We start from the raw sequence: 21920 nt of genomic DNA, 5'->3' as shown, positions 1-21920 counted from the left end.
AGTTAGCTCGCCAAATTTGAATGCATTTTAGTTAGCAGGAGAAATGGAAGCTTACAGGTGTGTGTGTGTGTGTGTGTGTGTGTGTGTGTGTGTGTGTGTATAATAGCTTGAGGACTAGACAGCAACCTTTTATTACATTGGATTAAAAAAATAATTTCACTTGCTCTTTCCAAATAAGTTTCATGTAATCTGTAACTGGATTTGAGCCGAGGAACTACAAAATTTTTAGGTAATTTTTAGGTTTCCCTTAATTTAAGGAATGTGCGTGCACCCCCATCTCCTCCCCTTCCCCGCCCCCGAAAAAGCCTCAGCAGGAAGGAGGGCGGTCTGGAATATTTAGAATACAATAACAGCCCGAGTAAACGCTGAGGGTAAGTGCCTTCAAAGGGAAGAAGGATGAATGTTGAAATCACAGGCCAACCGAGGAGGCTCTGGATGGGGGAAAGCACTGGGCTGGGCCAGGCTGCGCTGGTGCAGGTGAGGCCACGCCCCCCACTTCAGGCGCTGGTGTTGAGTCAATCAGACAAATGGGAAATCTGCAGCTGGGAGGGGAGAGCCGCCGCGCTGGTTAACACAGACTGAAAGTGCTGCGGCGACACTCGGCCCTCCAGTGCTCGCGGAGGAGGGCAGCGCGCAGCACCTGTCCGCCGCCCAGAGCCGGGACGCGGGCGCCCGGCGGCCGTGATCGGGAGGGAACCGCCGCGGTGCACGTCCGTCTCCAGCCCGCGCCGCGAGGGGACGCGGAGAAAATGTGGACTGTGTAGAGATGAGCGACACTTATCTCCGATGTTGGATATTTGCTTGGAAAAACGTGTGGGTACGATCTTGGTAAGGAACTTGGATCTTCTTTGTAAATTTGAAATTGATCTGAAAACTTTTTTTTTTTTTTTTTTTTGCTCTCGTCGCGGTAGAAACCAGAAAGGCTTCTGCTTTAAGGCACTTAGAACTGTCAAACATTTATTTATAAGACTTTTTCCTTATGAATCATTAACCCTTTCAGTTCTAGGCGTCATTGTCAACTCACTGAAATTTCAGTAGTGGCTTCTGCCCAGTCCTATCTTCCAACAAAGTAACCATTCCGGGTGGGCTTCCTTTTTATATGTTGTTTTATTTTTTAACACGTATTTGGCATCATGACTGTGCATGTTGCAACTCCATAAAAATAAGCGAGTGCTTAAATCGTAACTGAGGGAAAGACAACTTTGCATCTGGCTTTTTTTTTTTTTAAGCATCATGTTTAAGGAGATGGAAGGACGTGGAAGCCACCCTGAAGGACTTACCCGGTGTTACGTGTACATTCTAGGGGGACTGGCTCTTACATGGAAGTGAGACGCTGTTCCTACTTTTTATCAAGCATGTGTATATGGGAAAGCATCGCAGAAGTTGTTTACCTTCTCTCTCTCTCTCTCTCTCTCTCTCTCTCTCTGGAAAACACTATCTGCGGCTGAGGAGACACTTTCGGGAATCTCCTTGTCCATTTTTAAGTGGAAGCAGAGCGAGTGCTCCGAGTCTCCTCTATTTATTATAACTTTAGTTACAGTAAACTGTAGCACATCAGTGACTTCTGGGAATTTGTACACTTTCAGATTTAAATGGAAAGTGCTATTTGTAGCTGAGGGCTCCTGAAGGAATTCTCTCCCGGGAATTCTATTGAACAGTTTTATGCTTTGTTTTTGCTTTTCCACTTGGCGTGGGATGCCCACAAGTCTAAAGGCACTGTGGGGCGTTTGAAACCCTCACCCATCTTCCCTCCTCTTTTCCTGTGGTCCAAACAATTTCTGAAAAGCTGCACCTCGGTGATGCTGGCAGGATGCAATCCTTTCCAGACTTGAGAGGATAAAAGAGATCCCTCAGCAGAGGGGGGCGGGGGGGGGGCGTTGTTTTGAAAGTTGTTTTGCATTGGGAGCTGGTGGGAAAGTTCAGTCTTCCCCATTTGGAAAAGGCAGGCTGGGTTCCGCTCCTGCAACACACGCGCTTTCCATTTTTAGCTTCATTCACAGGCAGACAGAGCTCCTTCCTCTTCCTCTCCTTGTTTGTGACAGTCTTCTGAGGCAGCTTTTCCACAGCGCCCAGGGTCTGGCAGCCATGACCCCAGGCGTTCTGGGACACAGGACTGAGCGCCCACAACATTTTTCTGCCGTGAGAAGTAAAGCCGGGGATTGTTCAGAGGTGGTTGTTTTTTTATCCCCCCAATGAAGTTGCCACACTTTTTTTTTTTTTTTGACTTTGAGTAGCATTCTAAAACCCTGCTTCTTTAAGGCAGTCTTCTTTATACTGCTTTTTGGCTCTTACTCAACTGTACCAAGCACTCCGCATCTGCTTTTAAAGTCTTCAGACTACTGTATTAGTCATAGCCTCCCGGAGGAGCCACAGGACAATGGGGATTAAAGGCCTTGCCCTTCTCTTCCAGGCTGCCCCGAAGTGTGACTCCAGCGCTGTGAGGTTTCAAGGGTTGGCAGAGGGGACGGAGGGGACCATGAAAATGGACATGGAGGACGCGGATATGACTCTGTGGACCGAGGCTGAGTTTGAAGAGAAGTGTACCTACATCGTGAACGATCACCCCTGGGATTCTGGAGCCGACGGAGGGACTTCAGTTCAGGCGGAGGCATCCTTACCCAGGAATCTGCTTTTCAAATACACCACAAACAGCAAAGAGGTAAGTTGCTGCTTTATTGCTGAAGAAGATTGGCATCTGATGCCAAGTCTCCCTCGTGGCCCTGGAGGCCTCCTCTATCTGTGAGGATCTCTAAGTGCCTGGAAGTAATTGATCACTCACTCCACTTCTTTCATTGCTTTCTCTTTCCCTAAGTCAGTCCTGGCTCACTTCCTCCAGCCCTCCACTGTTCCTTACTAATTAGTAAACAGTTAAACCTTTTGGCAACTTGACATGTCTTGGCAAAGCTCGGCTGCAGCAGCGTGGGGTGGACGAAATTGTCAGGGAGCTGCTGGCCACTCTGGGCTCACTGGCCCCGGTCCCCCAAGGTGTACAGTAGCTTTTGAGGGAGAAAACTTTTTCTAAGAAAAAAAACTTGGTCATGTTTCCTTTGTCTCCTTTGGGTCGTTAGATGGCTTTATTCTTTTTAACGAGCCAGCTTTATTGGCTGGGTTTCTACAATTATTCTCAAAACCCGGAGGAGTTTATGAACTGAAGTGATGGCATAAACCGGGAAGAGGGTCATATAAAAGTGTCCTCTGTGCGGGTGACTTCAGCGCTCACCACTGTGGCTCCGAGGCGGCCCTGGGCTCTGGCTGGACTGCCAGGCCGATTCCTTACTGGCCTCTGAAGTGGGTACATGCTTTGTTGTTTCAAAGGGGCCGAAAACCCCAACTTGGAATGAGCAAACGATTTGTGGGTACCCTTTTATATAACGAGTACAGCGAGGCGTGATGTGTAGCTGTGAAATAACTTGCAGAACCACCTCTTGTTTTGAGCGTTCGGCTACCGCAGTTGCTCTCACTCCTGGGCTGAGTTGAAGGAATCAACAGCTCAACAGACTTGCCACCACCAGCATGATCTCAAGCCACTGTTCTGTGATGGCCTCCACAGAGCAGGGCAAAGGGGATCCTTTGCTGTCGGAATCCGCAGTTCAATATTGGGACTCTTCATGGTAGCCATAGCAGATCGCTCTCTTCCTTCTCTAAGGCACAGCAGTGGAAGGATCCAGGGAGCCTGTTTGGGAAATACTTTGTCTCTTTCCTGTTTGTGTCTGAGTTCCCTGTTTTTGGTGAGGGGGAGACACGGCCGTTAAAAATTAAATAGAGCAACTCTGCTTTTGAGTTTCATCATAAAGCAATCTTTTTCTTTTCCCTGCTGGGAGAGTGGAGGCCAATTTTATAAAAAAACAAGATTTAAATGGTAGCCGTACGTGAACATTCCTAAAAATGTAACCCCAGAGATCAGCTTTAATTATACCTCTTTCTGCAGGAAACATTGTTCTCAATAGAAAGTCTCTTACTCTGTGGCCCCTGGAATCAATGTAGGACTTGTTGACTTGTTTGGGTATTTAAAGTTTGGCTATGGCTTTACAAGCGGCAGTGTGTTTTCCCCCATCTCATGTTGGATCAAATGTTGGTCTCTTCCCGGGTTCATTTGTGTTGTATTGCCCTGTCCAGCCCACGAAACTGAAATAAATTTCTATTCTGTGGGTGATCTTTGCCTTTTAATTCTACAGTGTTCTTATCCTCAGTTCAGCGCTCAGCTGAAGTTGTTCGTTTTCCATCATTTGACTTAAAATCATAGCTTCATTTAGTAATGCCCTTCGATCGTGTAGTCCAGGGTTCGAAAAGATAGCCACTTACCTACAGTGTATGGTTAGAGCCAGAGCAGAGCCTGAGAAGGAGCCGAGTGCTGACTCCCCAGCAGTGCTCTTTGATTATGCTGCACTGGCCCCTCTTGGTGTCACTGTGGCTTTATTTTTAGTCTGAACATATTTCAGGCTGATCCTTTCTTACGCTGGTTTGGCTTTTTCTTTTCTCTTCTGAACATGTATCTCCCTACTTCAGTATGTTCACACCAAAAAAAAAAAAAAAAAAAAAAAAACGGAAAAAAGAAAAATGCTGTGCCTGTATTCCTAAAGAGGGTCCTTCCACAGGAACCTAATAAGAGATCAGGGCTCTCTTACTCCATATTCCCGTATTTTATGTAACTGAAACACTTGACTAAAATAGTACATCTTCAGTTCCTAATCTTAAAAGCAACCAGGAAACCAACTTAAATGCAATACTGTCTGAAGCTTACTCTGGAATTTGTACCTGTTTTTCTGTTTCTCCCTTTTTGAACCTTGGGGAAGGACAGCTCCCTTAAGGTGGTGAAGGAGGACTGTGGGGTTGGGCCATTGAGGACGTGCTTGCTGCAAACCATTTCTCTCAAACAGACCTTTAGGACTGATGAACTGTTTACACTGTCATTATTCAGTTAGTCCTTTCAGTCCCACAAGCTGTGGAAATATGCGAAAAAAAAGCCTTTCTACATGTAGTTTTTATCTGACTGATTTTACTGATTTAACTTGCCCTTCTTTAAATGTTTTCATTTAAGTAGCAGAAGACACCACATTATGTACTGTTGTGCTGACATACTTGGGGATTTTTTTTTTAGCAAGACCATTTTTCATTATGAATTTGTGCTATGTGTCAGCACCTTTTTTTTTTTCTTTTGGTTTAAAAACAAAACATACAACCGTGTTTCTGATCTTGACCCTCATTTTTAGATTTGGTTTAGAATCATTTTGTATCTTTAACGAGGCTGTTCTTACTTCCTATTTCCAGAACTCAAACCAAATATAGACATAGTATTCAAAACTGTTTAAACTTTTTTAACTGATGGGTTATTCTTTTAGGGGATTTTCCCCTTGTCCTCCTGAAATAATTTTCTATGAATATTTGAGTACAGAAAGGTCCATTTAAGCATTTATATTTTAGAAGTGGTAGCCTGTGCTGAAATTGCTCGCGTTCTAGAAGTGCTGTGGCTCCAGGTCTGACCTCCCAAAGCCATGTGGTGATAAACATCAGATGGACGATGGGGACTCCCTCAGTGTCCACTTTGATTGAAGTCCATTATTAACTCAAGCCATCTGTAAAAAGTATCTTGCCATAACGTGCAATTCTCTCTTCTTCCTACTGCCTTTTATTTGGGAGACACGTACTGAGGCATTACCACATTTCCTTTAATACAAAGATAATTAAGGAGGAAACCTTCTAAAAACATCTCCATTCGCTCCACCCCTTTTTTTAAAAATGAGGTGCATTACCAGCTGAAGTCTTGGTCCACAACAGTTCTAGTCATCTCATTGCAGATAATCCTTATAATTGTAATCGAATGAGGCATTTTATGGGGGTGGGGGTGAGGAAGGGGATAGATAACTAGTAATTAAAATGATCTTAATGGCATCTGGGCTGAGGATGCTCACAGCACATTTAGACCTGAATGCTGTTTCTGGTTAAAACCCACTACTGTGTGAGTGTGTGTGTGTGTGTGTGTGTGTGTGTGTGTGTGTGCGCGCGCACTGCCTAAAGGAGGAATTGCTTTAAACAACAAACAGAGAACTTACATTCTCCTTGCTATCAGATTTTTATTTCTCCCCCACCCCCACCCCCACCCCATCCATCCTAAGTTGTGAAATCTTCATTTTGTCTAGTAGCCACTGACCTCCATATTCTGTGACTGGGGCCACTGACAGAGAGAGATCTGCTCATGTGGCATAGGGGTTGGCTCCGCACATAACCCATGACATTGAAGAGCTTCTAGGGGCAAGAAGTATTGAGGCCAGCATGGTCTCGCTGATAGGCTTATGGAAGGTGCACAGCAGCCTGTCCCCAGCAGAAATTCTTTAGGACCCTGGTCAGTTCCAGTGACGTTTCCTTCCTGAGCTAGGTGAACACATTCTTAGTCTTCTTAGTACTGCAAGGTCCAGGGCACACACCTGGCTCCTCTGTGTCTTGTGCTTGCTCCAAGGATGGAATGTTGTTGGCTAAGCTTCACATCTGGCTGCATTTTTCCAGGGCGGGAGGCAGACTGTGACCTAGTCTTCCACTTCCCATTTAAGAAAAACCCTCAGTTCCTATTCCCCTTCCTAGTTACCTGGCTGAGTACTGTAATCTTAAGAGTTGCAGCTGTTATGTCCTCTTTGAATAATGTCTCAGACATGGATTTGAAGTGAAGGTTTTTATTGTGTATTAGAGTACTGGACTGAGCGTGGATATAGATGGCATGTTAGCTGCACAATTCCTTCCCACCTAAAAATTCTGTGATCTTGTGTCTCTATCTACATACATGAGTTTGTTTGTACCCTTCAGTTTTTTGTATTATAGGAAATAAAAATATTAAGACTCTGTCCCACTTGTAAAGATAATCTAATATTGAGGTTCTTTTATTTGTTGGGGGCTTAGGGGTTTCTATAGATCTCTCTTCCACCACACACCTTCCTCTCTCTAGTTGTTCTCCTGTCTTGCCTGCTGTATGGCATTTGTAAGGTTACAGATGGGAAGAGTTACCTCCAATAGTGCCTTATTGCGTCCCCAGTGATCTGCCCATATTGCTCAAATAGGTATTGGGTGGCTTATATCTTCCTTAAATTTCTAGGTGGCCTTTGTCCATAAGAACATGTTGTGTGTTTTCTTAATGTAAGATTGGTATCTGGAAACCAAGAGGCCCGGGGTTAAAAAGAATGGCAATTCGGAAGAAAAACCCTGACCTCAATGCAGTGCTCCTTGTTGGTAATCAAGCTCTGACTCCCAAGACACTGTCTGCAAGAGACTATAATTTAAAACAAAGTTGATGAACCAGTTGAGTACCTTTCTTAAAATTACTGCTTTAAAGTGGATATGTTGAAAATATCAACTGCTAATTATTGGCTCACCAACAAATGACATTATTTGTTTTTCCTGTTTGTCATTTTAATGTTATGGAACAATCACTCAAACATGAATGCCAAATGGTTTGCGTGTCATAAAAGTCAATTCCATGAATTTTTCCAATTAATTAGGTTCAATAATGTATTATAAACAATGAGCCTCTGAATAAGTAAGTCCACTTAAGCTTTAGTATATGTTTTATCTCAAGACTGTTCTGAGGTACTCCTGTCTCCAGTAGTTGTACTGCCAACAAATATCCATAATGACAAACTGTTATTGAAAGGGCAGATAGATGTAAATGAAGGCAGAGGAAGAGGATGAAATGAACATCTGCTTTTTTCACCTGTCTGCCAGAAATTCATAAATGAACAAAAATAACATTCTAGCTGACCAACCTTGTTTCAACTTGTGTTAAGGGTAGAACATTTTTTTCTGTCTTTCCAGTCTTAGTATGTTCCATTGGTTTATATATTGAATAATAAAAAATATTAAAAATAATAAATAAAATTCAAATAAATTTAAAAATTATTGGCTGATAAGAAATGTATATAAAAAGACTGGTCTGTCCCTACCTTATAAGTGTGCCTACTCTATATGCATTTAAACAGAGGTTTGAATTCTTCATGCAATTTAATGAAGTGTCAGTGCATATCATAACTAAAATCTTAGATTCCTTTGTGAACATTTATTGATTTACATATTTTGGCCTCCATTTCAGTTACACAATTAAGCAGGAACCATCAGGGATAATAAAAACTAGAAACAAATATTGTCTTTTACCTCCCCTCTTGGTCCACTTCAGTATGGTATTTAGTAACTAACTTGTAGGCTCTTTTGGATGGGAAGAAAATAAAAATGGGAAAGTGAGTGTATAAAAACCAAAACAAAACTGTAATTGCAAAATGTTGTAAAGGACTACTTACAGAGGAGTTTTTTCAATAGTGATGAATTGCTTCCTGATTCGTGGTTGGTGACTTTTTTTTTTCACCCCTCTTAAAGAAATTTACGATCAAGGAGGAACTGGCATAGTTAACATGTTTCTTTAGTAAGACCCTACAAAGTCAGAATGTGTGATACATCCAGTCTGAGAAGGTCACTTCCTCTGATCTTAGAACCCGAGGCTCTCAGAACCCACAACTCTCCTCAGTATAAATTTCATTTCAAAGGAGGGCTTTGACCACTGTTGAGTAGAAGATGCTAGACAAGAATAAAAGTTACTTTGAAAGATCTTTCTTATAAAGAGAACTTACAAGCTATGAAGGGAAAAAAAAGCAACACCCTCATCTGGGTTGAAGAAAAAAAAAAAAGAATGTGTTTGGTTTCTGGTTCCTTAGGCCTTTGTGGAACAACCAAAGAGCATTATTTTGGTTTCTGAGGTTAAAACTACTTTATTCCCCTCAAGCACACTGTGTTTATGGTTTGAGGGAGAGGAGAAATAGGAACCTAGAAGCAGGCTGAATTGGTCTAACCTTGACCATCTAATTCTGCATTATCTGATTCCCGTTCTAAAGCAGAATGACTACCTCTCTGTTCTAATATAAAAAGTAATCATAAAAATAAAAGACCCTCAGTCACTGGAGAATAATCCTCTAGACTATTTTAATGCTTGGTTAAATATTGGTTTATGATCTGGGAGTTTAAAAATGGTCTTCCCCTAAGGTGAAGCACGATGTTAATTATGTAGGCGCCATATCATAATTTTGTCATTGTTGGTTGCATTACCACTTGACAACTCATTAAAATAAAAACATTGATTAATATATTGTAGTCAAAGTAATTGTTTCATATGCTTTGCCTCCTTTAGGTTATTGGAGTAGTAAGTAAAGAATATATACCAAAGGGAACACGATTTGGACCTCTAATAGGTGAAATCTACACCAGTGATACAGTTCCCAAGAATGCCAACAGGAAATACTTTTGGCGGGTAAGTATGGAAAATTTTCCCAGATTCATTAAGAAAAAAAAGTAGAGCTAGAATTGCTGGGTCACTTCCTTTTTCAACTTGTACTGGGCCTTACCACCCACAGGTATTCAGGTCTCCATGGACATAGTGAATCCTAAGCAAGTGTGATGAAACTGGCTAAATGTTTGGCTGTAGAAACGCAACAGTTATAGGTGGTTAGGATGGAGATATGGACTATATGTGAATCTTAATTTTTGCAACTCATTGAGCTATGTGAAGAAAAGAAACAGTTTGTTACTTGCTTCAAGGGTAGGCTCATTTGCATTTCTCTGCAAGGAAGTAGTAATGAGTCACCAAGTCTTAGATTTCACCTCTTCTTGATTTCTTGCTGAGTTAACTTTAATTGAGTGGAAGAATAATCATAAATGAATAATCTTGAAAGAAAATGCCATTCAGAAAGGTTAGGTAGAAGGATAGCACTAGGGAAATGGAGATGGACCTCAGGACTAGTCCTGTTTAAATTCATCTGCACCAGCCCGGCCGTCATGGCTCAGTCATGGCTCAGTGGTTGAGCGTCAACCTATGAACCAGGAGGTCATGGTTCGATTCCCGGTCAGGGCACATGCCCAGATTGTGGGCTTTTGATCCCTAGTGGGGAGTGTGCAGGAGGCAGCCAATCAATGATTCTCTCTCATCCTTGGTGTTTCTATCTCCCTCTCCCTTCCTCTCTCTGAAATTAATAAAAACACATTAAATTCATCTGCACCACAAAACTATCGGATTTGCCAGTATGTAGATTACATCCATAGCTTTGGGGAAATGCTTACAATCATGCAAGATGATAAACTTCCTATAACATCCAGTCGGAAACTCTAGCCAATACAATTTCCTTTGGAATATCAGGGTTAGAAAGGACCTGAGAGGTGAACTAATTAGATGAAATCCTTGAGTAAAAGACTCTGAAGTGAACAGAGGGAAAAAATGGGCTGCTTTTCATCTTCCCATAGCTCTCTTCAGGATATTTCATTTCCTCAATTAGAAAATAAAGATATTTTATACATACTTGCATAAAAAGCACACAACAATTGGGGAATCATTATTTGAATTATTTTCAGAAACAGCTGCATGGTAACAACAAAAATCGGATTACACTTACTTTGGCCAGTATTTACCTAGAACACTTCTACCTTTTAGACAAGTATCTTGATAAAATACATATTTAGGGATCATTCAGAAGCTGTTCCTAACAAAATTTTTTCAAAAGCCAGGAAGTTTTGTGTTTTTAGAAATGTAGTACTCTATTTTCCAAGCAAGTGAGAGCTCTGAGAGTTGTGTGCTTACAACTTTCTCATGCTTAAAATACGTGAGTTATAATGGGCAAAAAGTGCATTTTTGCCTGTATTGCCAATAAAATCTTTTCAGAAGTGGAACATAGAGGTGTGTAATTCTGCATTCGTAGGTCTGAATTAAGAGAATCTAGCATAAGTCTCATTAATGCCTGGTCATTTTGACAAAGGCAAGAAACACCTAAGAACCTCCTATCACTCTCCCAGTTCCCTCGTTCATTCACGATTCACTATAAGTAACTAAAATGCTGTCCTTGGGAGGATTTATTTGAATCAGTCTTTCACATACAAAGGATATTGTAGGAGATAACTCCCCACATGTTGTTAAAAGCATCCTGATTTTGCTGGCAGGAATATGGACATCTGTTTGAGCAAAGAAAAAAGTTCCATGCAAATTACACAGTCAAAGAAAAGAGAAGGGATGTTCAAGTTGAGAAACCAGTGACATTTCTTGTAACTGTACTATGAGTCAGCACTTTTTAATCTTCTTGATAATATATGGAAATGTGAGGTGACAGGGAGCAGTGTTCATTTGACATATGCATATTTTCGCGCGCGTGTGTGTGACTTCATGGCATCAATAATTCTTTTTTAAATGAGGATACAGTAAATTGTAGTCCGTGGAAGGCTGACTGGAATCAACATACCCGTAGCTTTAGAAAGCAGTTTCCGCCCCACGAAGAGTGCAAGAGCGATGGAACCCCATGTTCCTGGAAGTTTGCACATCAGAGTAAACAAACTTGAAAACCCCTCTTGATAGCAGAATTCACCCAGCCTTGTTCCATTTTCTCTTAACAAAACACACCGCAAACGCTCTCACAAGCTGCTTTGATGAAGCCACATGTATTTCCCCCTTCACAATTTACAGGAAGTTACTCTTAAAAGAAAGTGATTCTGGTGTTTACTGCCCGTGTTAAAGGGACAGAGTTCCTTTTTATCTCTGATAACGTTTGAGTGAAATACAGAATCAGTTTATAGACTCACATAATATGTGACTAAGAACAAAGCAGTAACCTGCTCTCCGGGACGAGCCGTGCCCCACTTCTTGGAGACCACAAGTTGCAGATGACCAGGTATTGATTGTAGATGTGTAAGGAAATGTCTTAGGTCTGAAGAAGAGGCGTGGTACATGTTAAAAAGAGGGAGAGAGAGAAACTTTCTGTGGAAGGGTAAGGCGTTTCATTATGGAGCAGTTTCAGTAAGAACGTATATTTTGATTTTTCCTGTTCTTACCTCTGCCTTTTTCCCCGAGTGGCCTGTGTGCATCTGTTAAACAGAAGTAGTGTTACTACAAGGCAGACTTTGAAATCTGCTTTATGCGTTGCCTTTAAAGAACGACATGGTGTCTTCCTGTTCTTTTCCCAAAAACACATGCCTATGTCTCTGTGAGTGGCGTTTCAGCCAACCTCCTTACAGATAAGAGGGTTCCCTCTCCCCTCCTTTGGCAAGGCTGAACATGTTTATCAAGAGGAAAAGTGACTCCTTGGTAGACTGTCAGATTCTGGCTCCTGTCCCAGTCTTCACTTTGTTATGCCAGGTGAAGTTCACCTTTGCTCCACCCAGTGCTTCCACAAAAAGGCAAGGTTCCAAGTATTTATATGAACAAGTGTTACTTCTGGACTCCGAGGCTTGGGGGTGGAGGATGTTTGCATAGTTTAAGCCTTGGGCGGGGGTGTAGGAAATGGCAAGTACAGAGGCCATAGAAAAAGTAGAGAGACTCGGTTTGACGTACTCAGTCGGCTTGTCTTCTACGCAGTGACTCAAAGCATTAAAAGTCAGCATAATCGGAATTCAAGTTTGTGGCATCACCCATTTGCCATTCGCTGCTGTGGCAAAAGTAGGACTCGGCTGTTTTCATTCATCTGAGGCAGCTCCTTAAATGAGATGTTGTGTTTCACCCTTTTGTTATTTTCCCTCCACACGTGAAAAGACGATAAAACCGAGATGGAAAAGGTAACTGACAGTGTGCCTTACCTGTTTCTGCCCTTATTTCTGCTGATTCAAGACTACTCGGGCCAAACTGATTTGATTCTTTTTCTAGCTAGGCCAGTGGTCAGCGAACTCATTAGTCAACAGAGCAGCCGCAAACCGCGGCTCAAGATCCACATGTGGCTCGCGAGCCGCAGTTTGCCAACCACTGAGCTAGGCAATAGGGGACCAGAAGTCACACATGTGCTTGCTGTGTTGATTCTTAAGAGGTGCTGGGGGCCGACTCTCTTCAACCCATCTGTCTTCTCTTTTGGACAGATCTACTCCAGAGGGGAGCTTCACCACTTCATTGATGGCTTTAATGAGGAGAAAAGCAACTGGATGCGCTACGTGAATCCAGCGCACTCTGCCCGAGAGCAAAACCTGGCTGCGTGCCAGAATGGGATGAACATCTACTTCTACACCATTAAGCCCATTCCTGCCAACCAGGAGCTGCTTGTGTGGTATTGTCGGGACTTTGCAGAAAGGCTGCACTACCCTTATCCTGGAGAGCTGACAGTGATGAATCTCAGTAAGTGGATTACAGAACAAAAAAATGTTAAATGCCAGTCATGTCAGTTCTGCCCCTCTGAGCTAATAACATGTTGTTTAATTATATGGCTTCATCTGTTGGGCCAAGTAGGTGGCTTAAACCAGGCCCTCAGAAGGAGGGGAGGGGTGAATTTTAGTGCGTATTTCCTATTATAAAACTTGATCATTTAAAAAAATATTAAGAGCTACTTTGAGTGTTTAATTCAGAAAGTCACAAGGAGAAATATATGTCCAATTCTAATCTATCCAAAAGGGGGCAGGGAGGAGTAAGATAGAGATTGGTTCTGACAGGCTGACTTGGCAGGGAAAAGCGCCCCCCCCCCTTGTTTGTGGTAATTTGTTGGTGCTTAAAATATGCATTGAAATCTTGTAGAGATGCCCATTTGGTTATTAAGTTATGGTCTGGTGTGGAACATATGAGATTGATTCTAGAAAAACTCGCAGCTGTAATTTTTTAAATATTATTCTAAATGAATAACAAGATTTTATATTTTAGCTTCCTTCTTTTATCTGATCAACTGATCAGTATTAAAGTAGCCACTTATCACTTTATCGTAACAAATTCTCAATTCCTTAGATTTATAAGCCTTTACTTTTTTATTTGGTGGAAGTTGTTGTCCTTCTCTCTCTGCAAAGGTCTACTTCATTTTAGTCCTTCTCAGGTGACCTATGAATGATTTAAGAATTACCATAACATTCCAACCTGTTGTAACTATGCTTGTGTGTTCTCAGTTACACTGCTATGTAATAAAGCAGTTTCTTAAATTAAGTTTAAATTTTTAAAGTAAAATTGTAAACCTTTTGGTTTAAAAGTTTCAGCATCTAAATGCTGATATTTTTGTAGCTTGTGGTTTTGATATCATTTCAAACTTAAGGGGGAGTTGCAAGAATAGTACAAAGAATTCCCAGATACACTTTACCCAGATTCATCAATCATTGATATGATTTCCCTTTTGCTTTATATGAAGGCTAAATTGTTTTAGTTCACACTTTCATCTTTGAGACTTTTGGAATAATAATATTAGCATAAATTAGAATTTTTTACTTCAGCTCTAGGACCAACTTATCCTAGTCAGGTATAATCCCAACTCTGTAGCTATTTAGTGCTCACCCACAGTGTCTACTTCATCTCTTTATGATCTCAAGACTATTTATAGTTTTCTGAAAAACGGGGAATATAAAAGATTATGGATCTCCTCCTCACAGGCTTGTGTCTGTGTCCCATTGATACACACGTGCCCACGCACACCCACAGTGCACCTTGAGCTTCATGATGAGGTCTTAGAATGTTTGGAAATAAACTAGCTTCCAACATGAGCATGATGGGTATAATCAAGTCCTAGGCAAAGGTGGCCATTCTTTTCCCTCATTTCCCTTCATTGCTCCCAAGAATCGCTGTCATGTCCCAGAGCCAAGCATCTAAGGAGCTATTCAGCTTTTTCACCATCTGTATGTGCCAGGCCTAGCACTCAGAGCCTAGTGGTAAAAGACAACTTATATTACAGCAGGGCATCTCATGGGAAGATAGGCAGTCTCCTCCTAACTTTCTCAGCATAGCAAGTCACTTCCTTTGGGGGTCTTCTTACAGTCTTTGGACTTAATTATGCATGGGTTCAGAGAAATACCTTGATTTCTTCTTTTTAAACAGTGACTCCATGTGAGGTGTTGCATCCCAGTGATTTTGTACCAACCACAAAAGAACCTTTTTGCATACCTCCCTCACTCTCTGCCAATCAAAGAAAGGTTTTTAAGGTCTTGCATTTTTATCCCCCAATGAAAAGTTTTGCACAGTATTTTAAGACTCAGGGGCATATCCTTTGTGTTTAGAAGCAACATTCTTGTGTACTGTGAAATGACACTTTTTTTCCCCCAAAAATATCCCTTATTGTTTGTGCAGAAATTTTTTCCTAAATGGTGATCTAACATTCCCAAGTTCCCTTTTATTGTCCAGTATTCATAGGAGAGAATGAGAGGTAACAATACTAGTCACATTAGGCCAAGACTCCTACTGCCGATTGTGAAACCAGTTGTCTTAGGCGTGGTAACTGATGACTGAGACTGATCAGGAAAATTTCCACTATTTCATCAGGCCTAACAGGTAGATTGTGTCTGCAAGTGAGTTGTGTTGGGTTTCCAAGCATCAAGCACAAAAAAGGTCCATGCCAGAATCCCCATGAGGGCTTTAAGTGCCAGTGATGGCTCAACTGGTAGAGTGTTGAGGAGAAGAGATTTGATGCAAACTGAGGTCAAGAAAAATAAGTATTCAGAAATCACAAATTGGCATTTTTTTAAAAAACAAAAGAAAAGGACTCGGAACTATTAAGTTTAACTCCTACCCCTTTCAAGTTTTTTTGGTATTTTTTTCTATCTATCTTACTAACCCATCTAGAAAACAGTTGACCAAATTATAGATTTCTAAATGTTCATCTGCTTTCTCAGTTTCAGTTGAAAACAGACTTTGTTTTGCCTATTGCAGAACTTCTAGGTTCTTTCTTGTAGTCTTGGGGGTTCTTATTATAGATCGAAAATGTGAGTCGGCATAATTAAGCCATTCAGAGCCTTCAGAAGCAGTTCACTCTTGAAATGAGTCTGTCCGCCTACAGCCATGTAAGATTTAAGAACAAAAACACATCTTGATTTTCCTTTTCATGTTAACTCAAGCTGCTGCTGAGTGGGAGATTCAGAAATGACACCAGCTCCCCTGATTACTCAGCTGCTAAGGATGATTTTAAAAATGTACCTTCTGTGGATGGCATGCTGTCCATCTCACAACTCCTCAGGAGGGGCTAGTTCCCTCTCGATACTGTTTTGGAACAAGACGTAAATTTGTTTTTAGAAAGGCATGAGAGATAGCAAACCATTTATCGCGGATTTACTGTATGCCGGACACGGTTAAATTTATTTTACCTAGAAAATGATGAATTATGACTTTCTTGTTTGTTGGCCGAATCATTAGCTTTTTTTCAGTTCAATAAACGAATTGTTGAAGCGCTTAGTAAGAACACCTAACTAAATAGGAAGAACAAGGCTGTCGTTAGACTAAACGTTTTGCTTTCGCTTTAATTTATTGAATTTTAGAATTGAAGGAGTATTGAAGCCACTGGAAAAAGTAAGAGACTTAGATATAATTTGTCACGTAAAAATGGCAGAAAATGATGGTGAAGTGTCTGTATTTCATCTTATTAGGATGACTTTTCTTGCTAACATGGGCCTATGGGGATGCTCTGAGTCGCTCTTTTTCAGCCTGCCTAAAATTCCTTCCTGTGGCTGAGAGATACATGTCTTGCCTATCAGTTTTCCAACTCCGTTGTCTATCTTCCTTTACCATTTAGGCTTTAAAAAACAAAAGTGACAATTTGAACTTCCTGCCTGCTGGGCCTCACTGAAAGATCGATATTGGCCTGATAAGGGGATATTTATTTTGGTTTAGTGGCTTCAGAAATCCCTCTCCCTCAACAAGCTTTCCATCACTGCCCCCATCAGCATCTTCCCCGATAGTGTCTCGGCTGTGTTTATTCTGGGGCTGCTGGCTCACCCGGGAGTAACTGATAACAGCCAGCAGCAGATAACATTCTCCGAGGGGCTCTCACGCAGGAATCGAATCCCTCCAGCCCTCCAGCCTGTCAACCTAGAGAATGGATTTGAAGAGCTCAGAATCTGGAGTTCCACAGAGCTCATTTCTAGACCTATCGGATGTCAAGCCTGGAGTTCCTTCTCAGTTAAATCAAACGGGGACTTTAAAAAAAAAAAAAAAAGATGATGAATGATCCTTTAGGAGGCCTCAGCCTGATCCCCACCAGCTCTCCTGCCTGTCGTGGTGGATGCCTTCAGTCTGCTGCCACGGCTGCGGCAGGTGTGCACGCTGGAGTGGCTGCCCTCCAAGAGCCTGAGCCCCAGCTCAGCAGCATGTGGTTTACTTTTGCTTTCCAAGGCAGGCTGAGCAGGGGAGTTTTGGTTTCCCTGCTCCGACTGGTGCTTTCCTGAAGGCACCGTCTGTGCTGTGTGTTTGGAGGCAGGGCTGGCAGGGGCCTGGGGAGTCTGGAAGTGTCCTCCTCGTGGCTGCTGTTCCTAAATAGTCTATTTACCGAGTCACAGTGTGCCGTCTTTGGGAATCAAGCTTTCATCTTGGCTGCCTGTTTTCTTTGGTGCTCTAGGTAATTGGGCTGGCTCGGGAAGTGCCTGTTGTGGTTTGGCAGAGAGGACTGTGTCATGCCTTGTGATTCCAGGGGACAGCGTTGCTGGGAGCCTGGGTAGACCAGACAAAGCCGTGGTGAAATTCTTGTGCTGTCAGCAAATCGAGGGGAGGGGTGGCATCTGTGTTTCCAATCTGTATATTTGGCACAGACAGTTTTGTGCAGGGTTTTATCAAATTCGTATTAAACGAGAACGAAGGTGAAAATTGATGACTGCTTATTACTTGAAATGAGTCTTAATCTTTCACATCTAGTTCGCAGGGTGTGCTGACTTTCTCAGAACGGCATTTATTAATCTATGACATCCCCCACCCCAGTATTTTTCCACCCCATTTTAATGGAAGCTCTCCTGTTCTAGCCTGAACAGCACTTTTCCATAATATGGGGGTGTTTTTTGTCAGTGGAAACAAAGTAATCTAAAGGGCGCTCTTCGCTCCATCGACCAACGCTGCCAGGGCCCCACTGAGGTGGGGGGAATGGAGCCGCGCTTCGAGGGGCCCAGGCCCTCTAGAAGGAGAGGCGGTGAGAAACCAGGTGTCTCGCTCGTGGCCAGCTGGTGCTCAGGCTTTCTCAGGGAGAGGACCACCTGGGCAATTTCACTTCAGTTCTCTGTACCCCTCTGAGTAATCGTCCCTTCTTCTTTGTTTCAGCACAAGCACAGAGCCATCCAAAGCAGCAGGTCACTGAGAGAAATGACCTTTGCCCAAAGAATGCCCCAAAGAGAGAGTACAGCGTGAAAGAAATCCTAAAATTGGACTCCAACCCCTCCAAAGGAAAGGACTTGTACTATTCGAACATTTCACCCCTCACTTCAGAAAAGGACATGGACGACTTCAGAAAGAATGGGAGCCCCGAAATGCCCTTCTACCCCCGGGTCGTGTACCCGATCCGGGCCCCTCTCCCGGAAGACTTTTTGAAAGCTTCCCTGGCCTATGGGATGGAGAGGCCAACGTACATCCCTCACTCCCCCATCCCGTCCTCCACGACGCCCAGTCCCTCCGCAAGAAGCAGCCCCGACCAAAGCCTCAAAAGCTCCAGTCCTCACAGCAGCCCAGGGAACACCGTGTCGCCTCTGGCTCCTGGGCCTCAAGACCACCGGGACTCTTACTCCTACTTGAACGCGCCCTACGGCACTGAAGGTCTGGGTGCTTACCCTGGATACGCGCCTCCCCACCACCTCCCGCCAGCCTTCATCCCCTCCTACAATGCTCACTACCCCAAGTTCCTTCTGCCCCCCTACGGCATGAACTGTAACGGCCTGAGCACCATGGGCAGCATCAATGGCATCAGCAACTTCGGCCTCTTCCCCAGGCTGTACCCCGTCTACAGTAACCTCCTCGGCGGGGGCAACCTGCCTCACCCCATGCTCAACCCGGCCACTCTGCCCAGCTCGCTGCCCTCGGAAGGAGCTCGGAGGCTGCTGCAGCCGGAACATCCCAGAGAGGTGCTGGTCCCCACGCCCCGCAGTGCCTTCTCCCTCACCGGGGCCGCCGCCAGCATGAAGGACAAGGTGTGCAGCCCCACCAGCGGGTCGCCCACGGCGGGCACAGCTGCCACGGCGGAACACGTGGTGCAGCCCAAAGCTACCTCAGCAGCGATGGCAGCCCCCAGCAGTGACGAGGCCATGAATCTCATAAAAAATAAAAGGAACATGACTGGCTACAAGACACTCCCCTACCCCCTCAAGAAGCAGAATGGCAAGATTAAGTATGAATGCAATGTTTGCTCCAAGACTTTTGGCCAGCTCTCAAACCTGAAGGTAGGCCTCCACGTAGAGCAGTCTGCCTGTCTGCTAGTGTCTGTACCTGTGTTGGGCATGTTTGTATTTAGCTCGCTTTCCACAGCTGATCAATTTCATTTTCAATAGAGTGAGATCCGGGTCGGGAATAGTTGATGTGGATTTGACTTTGCTTTTGGCGCTTCTGGCTCCGTGTGGCTTTGGACAAGTGACTTCCCCTCTCCTGAGTTTCTTCTGAATAACGAAAACACGGGGTTTGGGCTAGAAGAGCAGCTGAAAGTCCCTGCTGGCCTGTAACTTCTGTTCCTTTAGCTCAAACAAAACAAAGCCTTCTGAAAACCTCGGGGCTTTATTTGTTCTGTATAAGACTTTATCTCGATGCTTTTCTTAAGATCTCTGCATCACATATGCCGGGTCCTCCGGACCACTGAGAGCACAGCTAACACATGTGGCTTCTTCCCAGGTCCACCTCCGAGTGCACAGTGGAGAACGGCCTTTCAAATGTCAGACTTGCAACAAAGGCTTCACTCAGCTCGCTCACCTGCAGAAACACTACCTGGTCCACACGGGAGAAAAGCCACATGAATGCCAGGTGGGCAGTCTTTGGGGGATAGAACTTTTTTGACCTCTGTAGGAAATACCTGAGGAGTTGCCCTCCACAGGCCATGCAGCCCATAGATTAGCCAACACAAGAACTTGGCCTTGGCACGGGCTGGCAGCCCCGGTGCTGCAAGGTAGATGATGACATAGCTAGCTCCCAGTGGTGGAAAATGGTAGGGGAAATAAACACCACCTCCTGTGCAGTGTGGCCACATCACCCTGTTTGCTTAATGCCACACCATCGGTGCCACAGGGAGGCTTCTCCCCTCCCGGCTGCTGGGCATCGGTCTGTAAGCTTGCCCCTCCCACTGGCAACTCTTAATCTTCTGGTCTTCCCCTCTCCCCACACTGCAGGTTTGCCACAAGCGGTTCAGCAGCACCAGCAATCTCAAGACCCACCTGCGACTCCACTCCGGAGAGAAACCTTACCAATGCAAGGTGTGCCCCCGCCAAGTTTACCCAGTTCGTGCACCTGAAACTCCACAAGCGCCTACACACCCGGGAGCGGCCCCCACAAGTGCGCCCATTGCCATAAGAGCTACATCCATCTCTGCAGCCTCAAGGTCCACCTGAAGGGGAACTGTCCTCTGGCCCCAACCACGGGGCTGCCTTTGGAGGACCTGACTCGAATCAACGAAGAAATCGAGAAGTTTGTTTGACATCAGTGACAATGCCGACCGGCTCGAGGACATGGAAGACAACATCGATGTGACCTCCTCTGTGGTGGAGAAGGAAATCCTGGCCCGTGGTCAGGAAAGAGAGAGAAGAAACTGGCCTGAAAGTGTCTTTGCAAAGAAACCTGGGGAATGGACTCCTCTCAGGGTGTAACCTCTATGAGTCATCAGACCTGTCCCTCATGAAGTTGCCTCCCAGCAACCCACTACCTCTGGGACCTGTCAAGGTCAAACAAGAAACAGTCGAACCAGTGGATCCTTAAGATTTTCAGGAAACAAAAAGTGTCTTATTTTGTTTCTTAACTTACGACTTGGCGAGTCAGGGTGCCTGTAGCAGATTCCTTGTACATAAACCCAGGGCCGCAAAGCTCTCCCTCACCTATCTGGAATTGAAGAAGGAGCTCCAGAGTTACTGAAATCTCAGGGCATAAATGAGCAAAGACAATATATTATACATATTATATATAATTATTTACACCCATATATATATATATTTGAACCTGTGTATTTTGAATATTTTGTGTGAATATGTTTGCATAGCCTTCCCATTGCTAAGACTATTGCCTAGCCATAATTATTTTTTCAATGATAGTAATCCTTCATAATTTATTATACAATTTACCATTTAAAAAGCAATAATTAAAAACGTTTACAATGACTGGAAAAATTCCTTGTAATTTGAGTATAAATGTTATAAATGTTTGTCTTGTGGCCATTCTTTGTAGACAATCTCTGCACATCTGTTAAAGTACCTAAGATTTAGTAATCAAATACGTGACTTCAGTCAGCCTTCTTCTGTAATAATGGTTTGAATATGAGGTTTTTGGTATTGCCAAAAATGGACAGTTGATGTGTTAATTCTTAGGATCATGTCATTTGAACAGCATTATATAACTTGGGGGTATGTGTGCAGAATTACCCGATAATAACTTCCAGTAGAATAAACAAGAAAGGGAATCTTGTTTGTTTCTATAGATAGTTGAGTTCTTTTCCCCCAGCCACGGAGTTACTAGAAAGGTGATAACCTGTCTCCCTCTCCAAAAAGCAGGGTCACTGCACCTCCAGAGTCATGCTACCATTCAGAGTGGCCCCATGACTTCTGCGTTCCCACCTTATCTGAAAATGTGAAGAAGACAAAATGCCATGTTGAAAACCACTGCGAAACATTTCCAAAGCACAGATGGTTTTGTGTCGGTGTAAGGTTTAGGGGCTTGAGTCTGGTGATGTTTTTGTTGTTGGGTTTTTGTTTTTCTGTCATGTTAAAATTGCACAAACATGGTGCTCCACCAGGAAGGATTTGAGGTAGATGGGCTCAAGCCACACTTAAAAAGAAAAAAAGAAAAAAAAAAAAAAAAACCTTAAAAAAAAAACACCAAAAACGGGTATTCTCGTTGTCTTAGGGTCAAAGCGGGTAATGAGCATTCCTATCCCCAACACATCAATTGTATTCTTTCTGTAAAACTTCGATTTTCCTCAGTATTTGTGTTTTTACATTTTATGGTTAATTTAATTGAAGATGAAAGGGCATTGCAAAGTTGTTCAACAACAATTACCTCATTGAGTGTGTCCAGTCCGTGCAGGAAATGATGGCTT

The 21920-nt window shown here is 43.4% G+C and overlaps 1 protein-coding gene across 1 annotated transcript; it reads left to right on the top strand.

The window, feature by feature from the left end:
* Positions 1-786: 786 nt before the first annotated feature.
* Positions 787-20590, top strand: PRDM1 (PR/SET domain 1; the record flags this gene model as incomplete). Its single annotated transcript, XM_080664663.1, is given in 11 exon segments — positions 787-828; positions 2411-2659; positions 9158-9277; positions 12850-13102; positions 17966-19074; positions 19517-19645; positions 20008-20097; positions 20099-20161; positions 20163-20306; positions 20308-20397; positions 20399-20590. Coding segments are annotated over 11 exon segments (2481 nt in total).
* Positions 20591-21920: the final 1330 nt, after the last annotated feature.

This window comes from Plecotus auritus (genome assembly GCF_963455305.1).
Source record: "Plecotus auritus genome assembly, chromosome: 4".
Classification (NCBI taxonomy): domain Eukaryota; kingdom Metazoa; phylum Chordata; class Mammalia; order Chiroptera; family Vespertilionidae; genus Plecotus; species Plecotus auritus.
The sequence above is the reverse complement of the archived record's forward strand: the minus strand, read 5'-3'. Positions and strand labels throughout refer to the sequence as shown.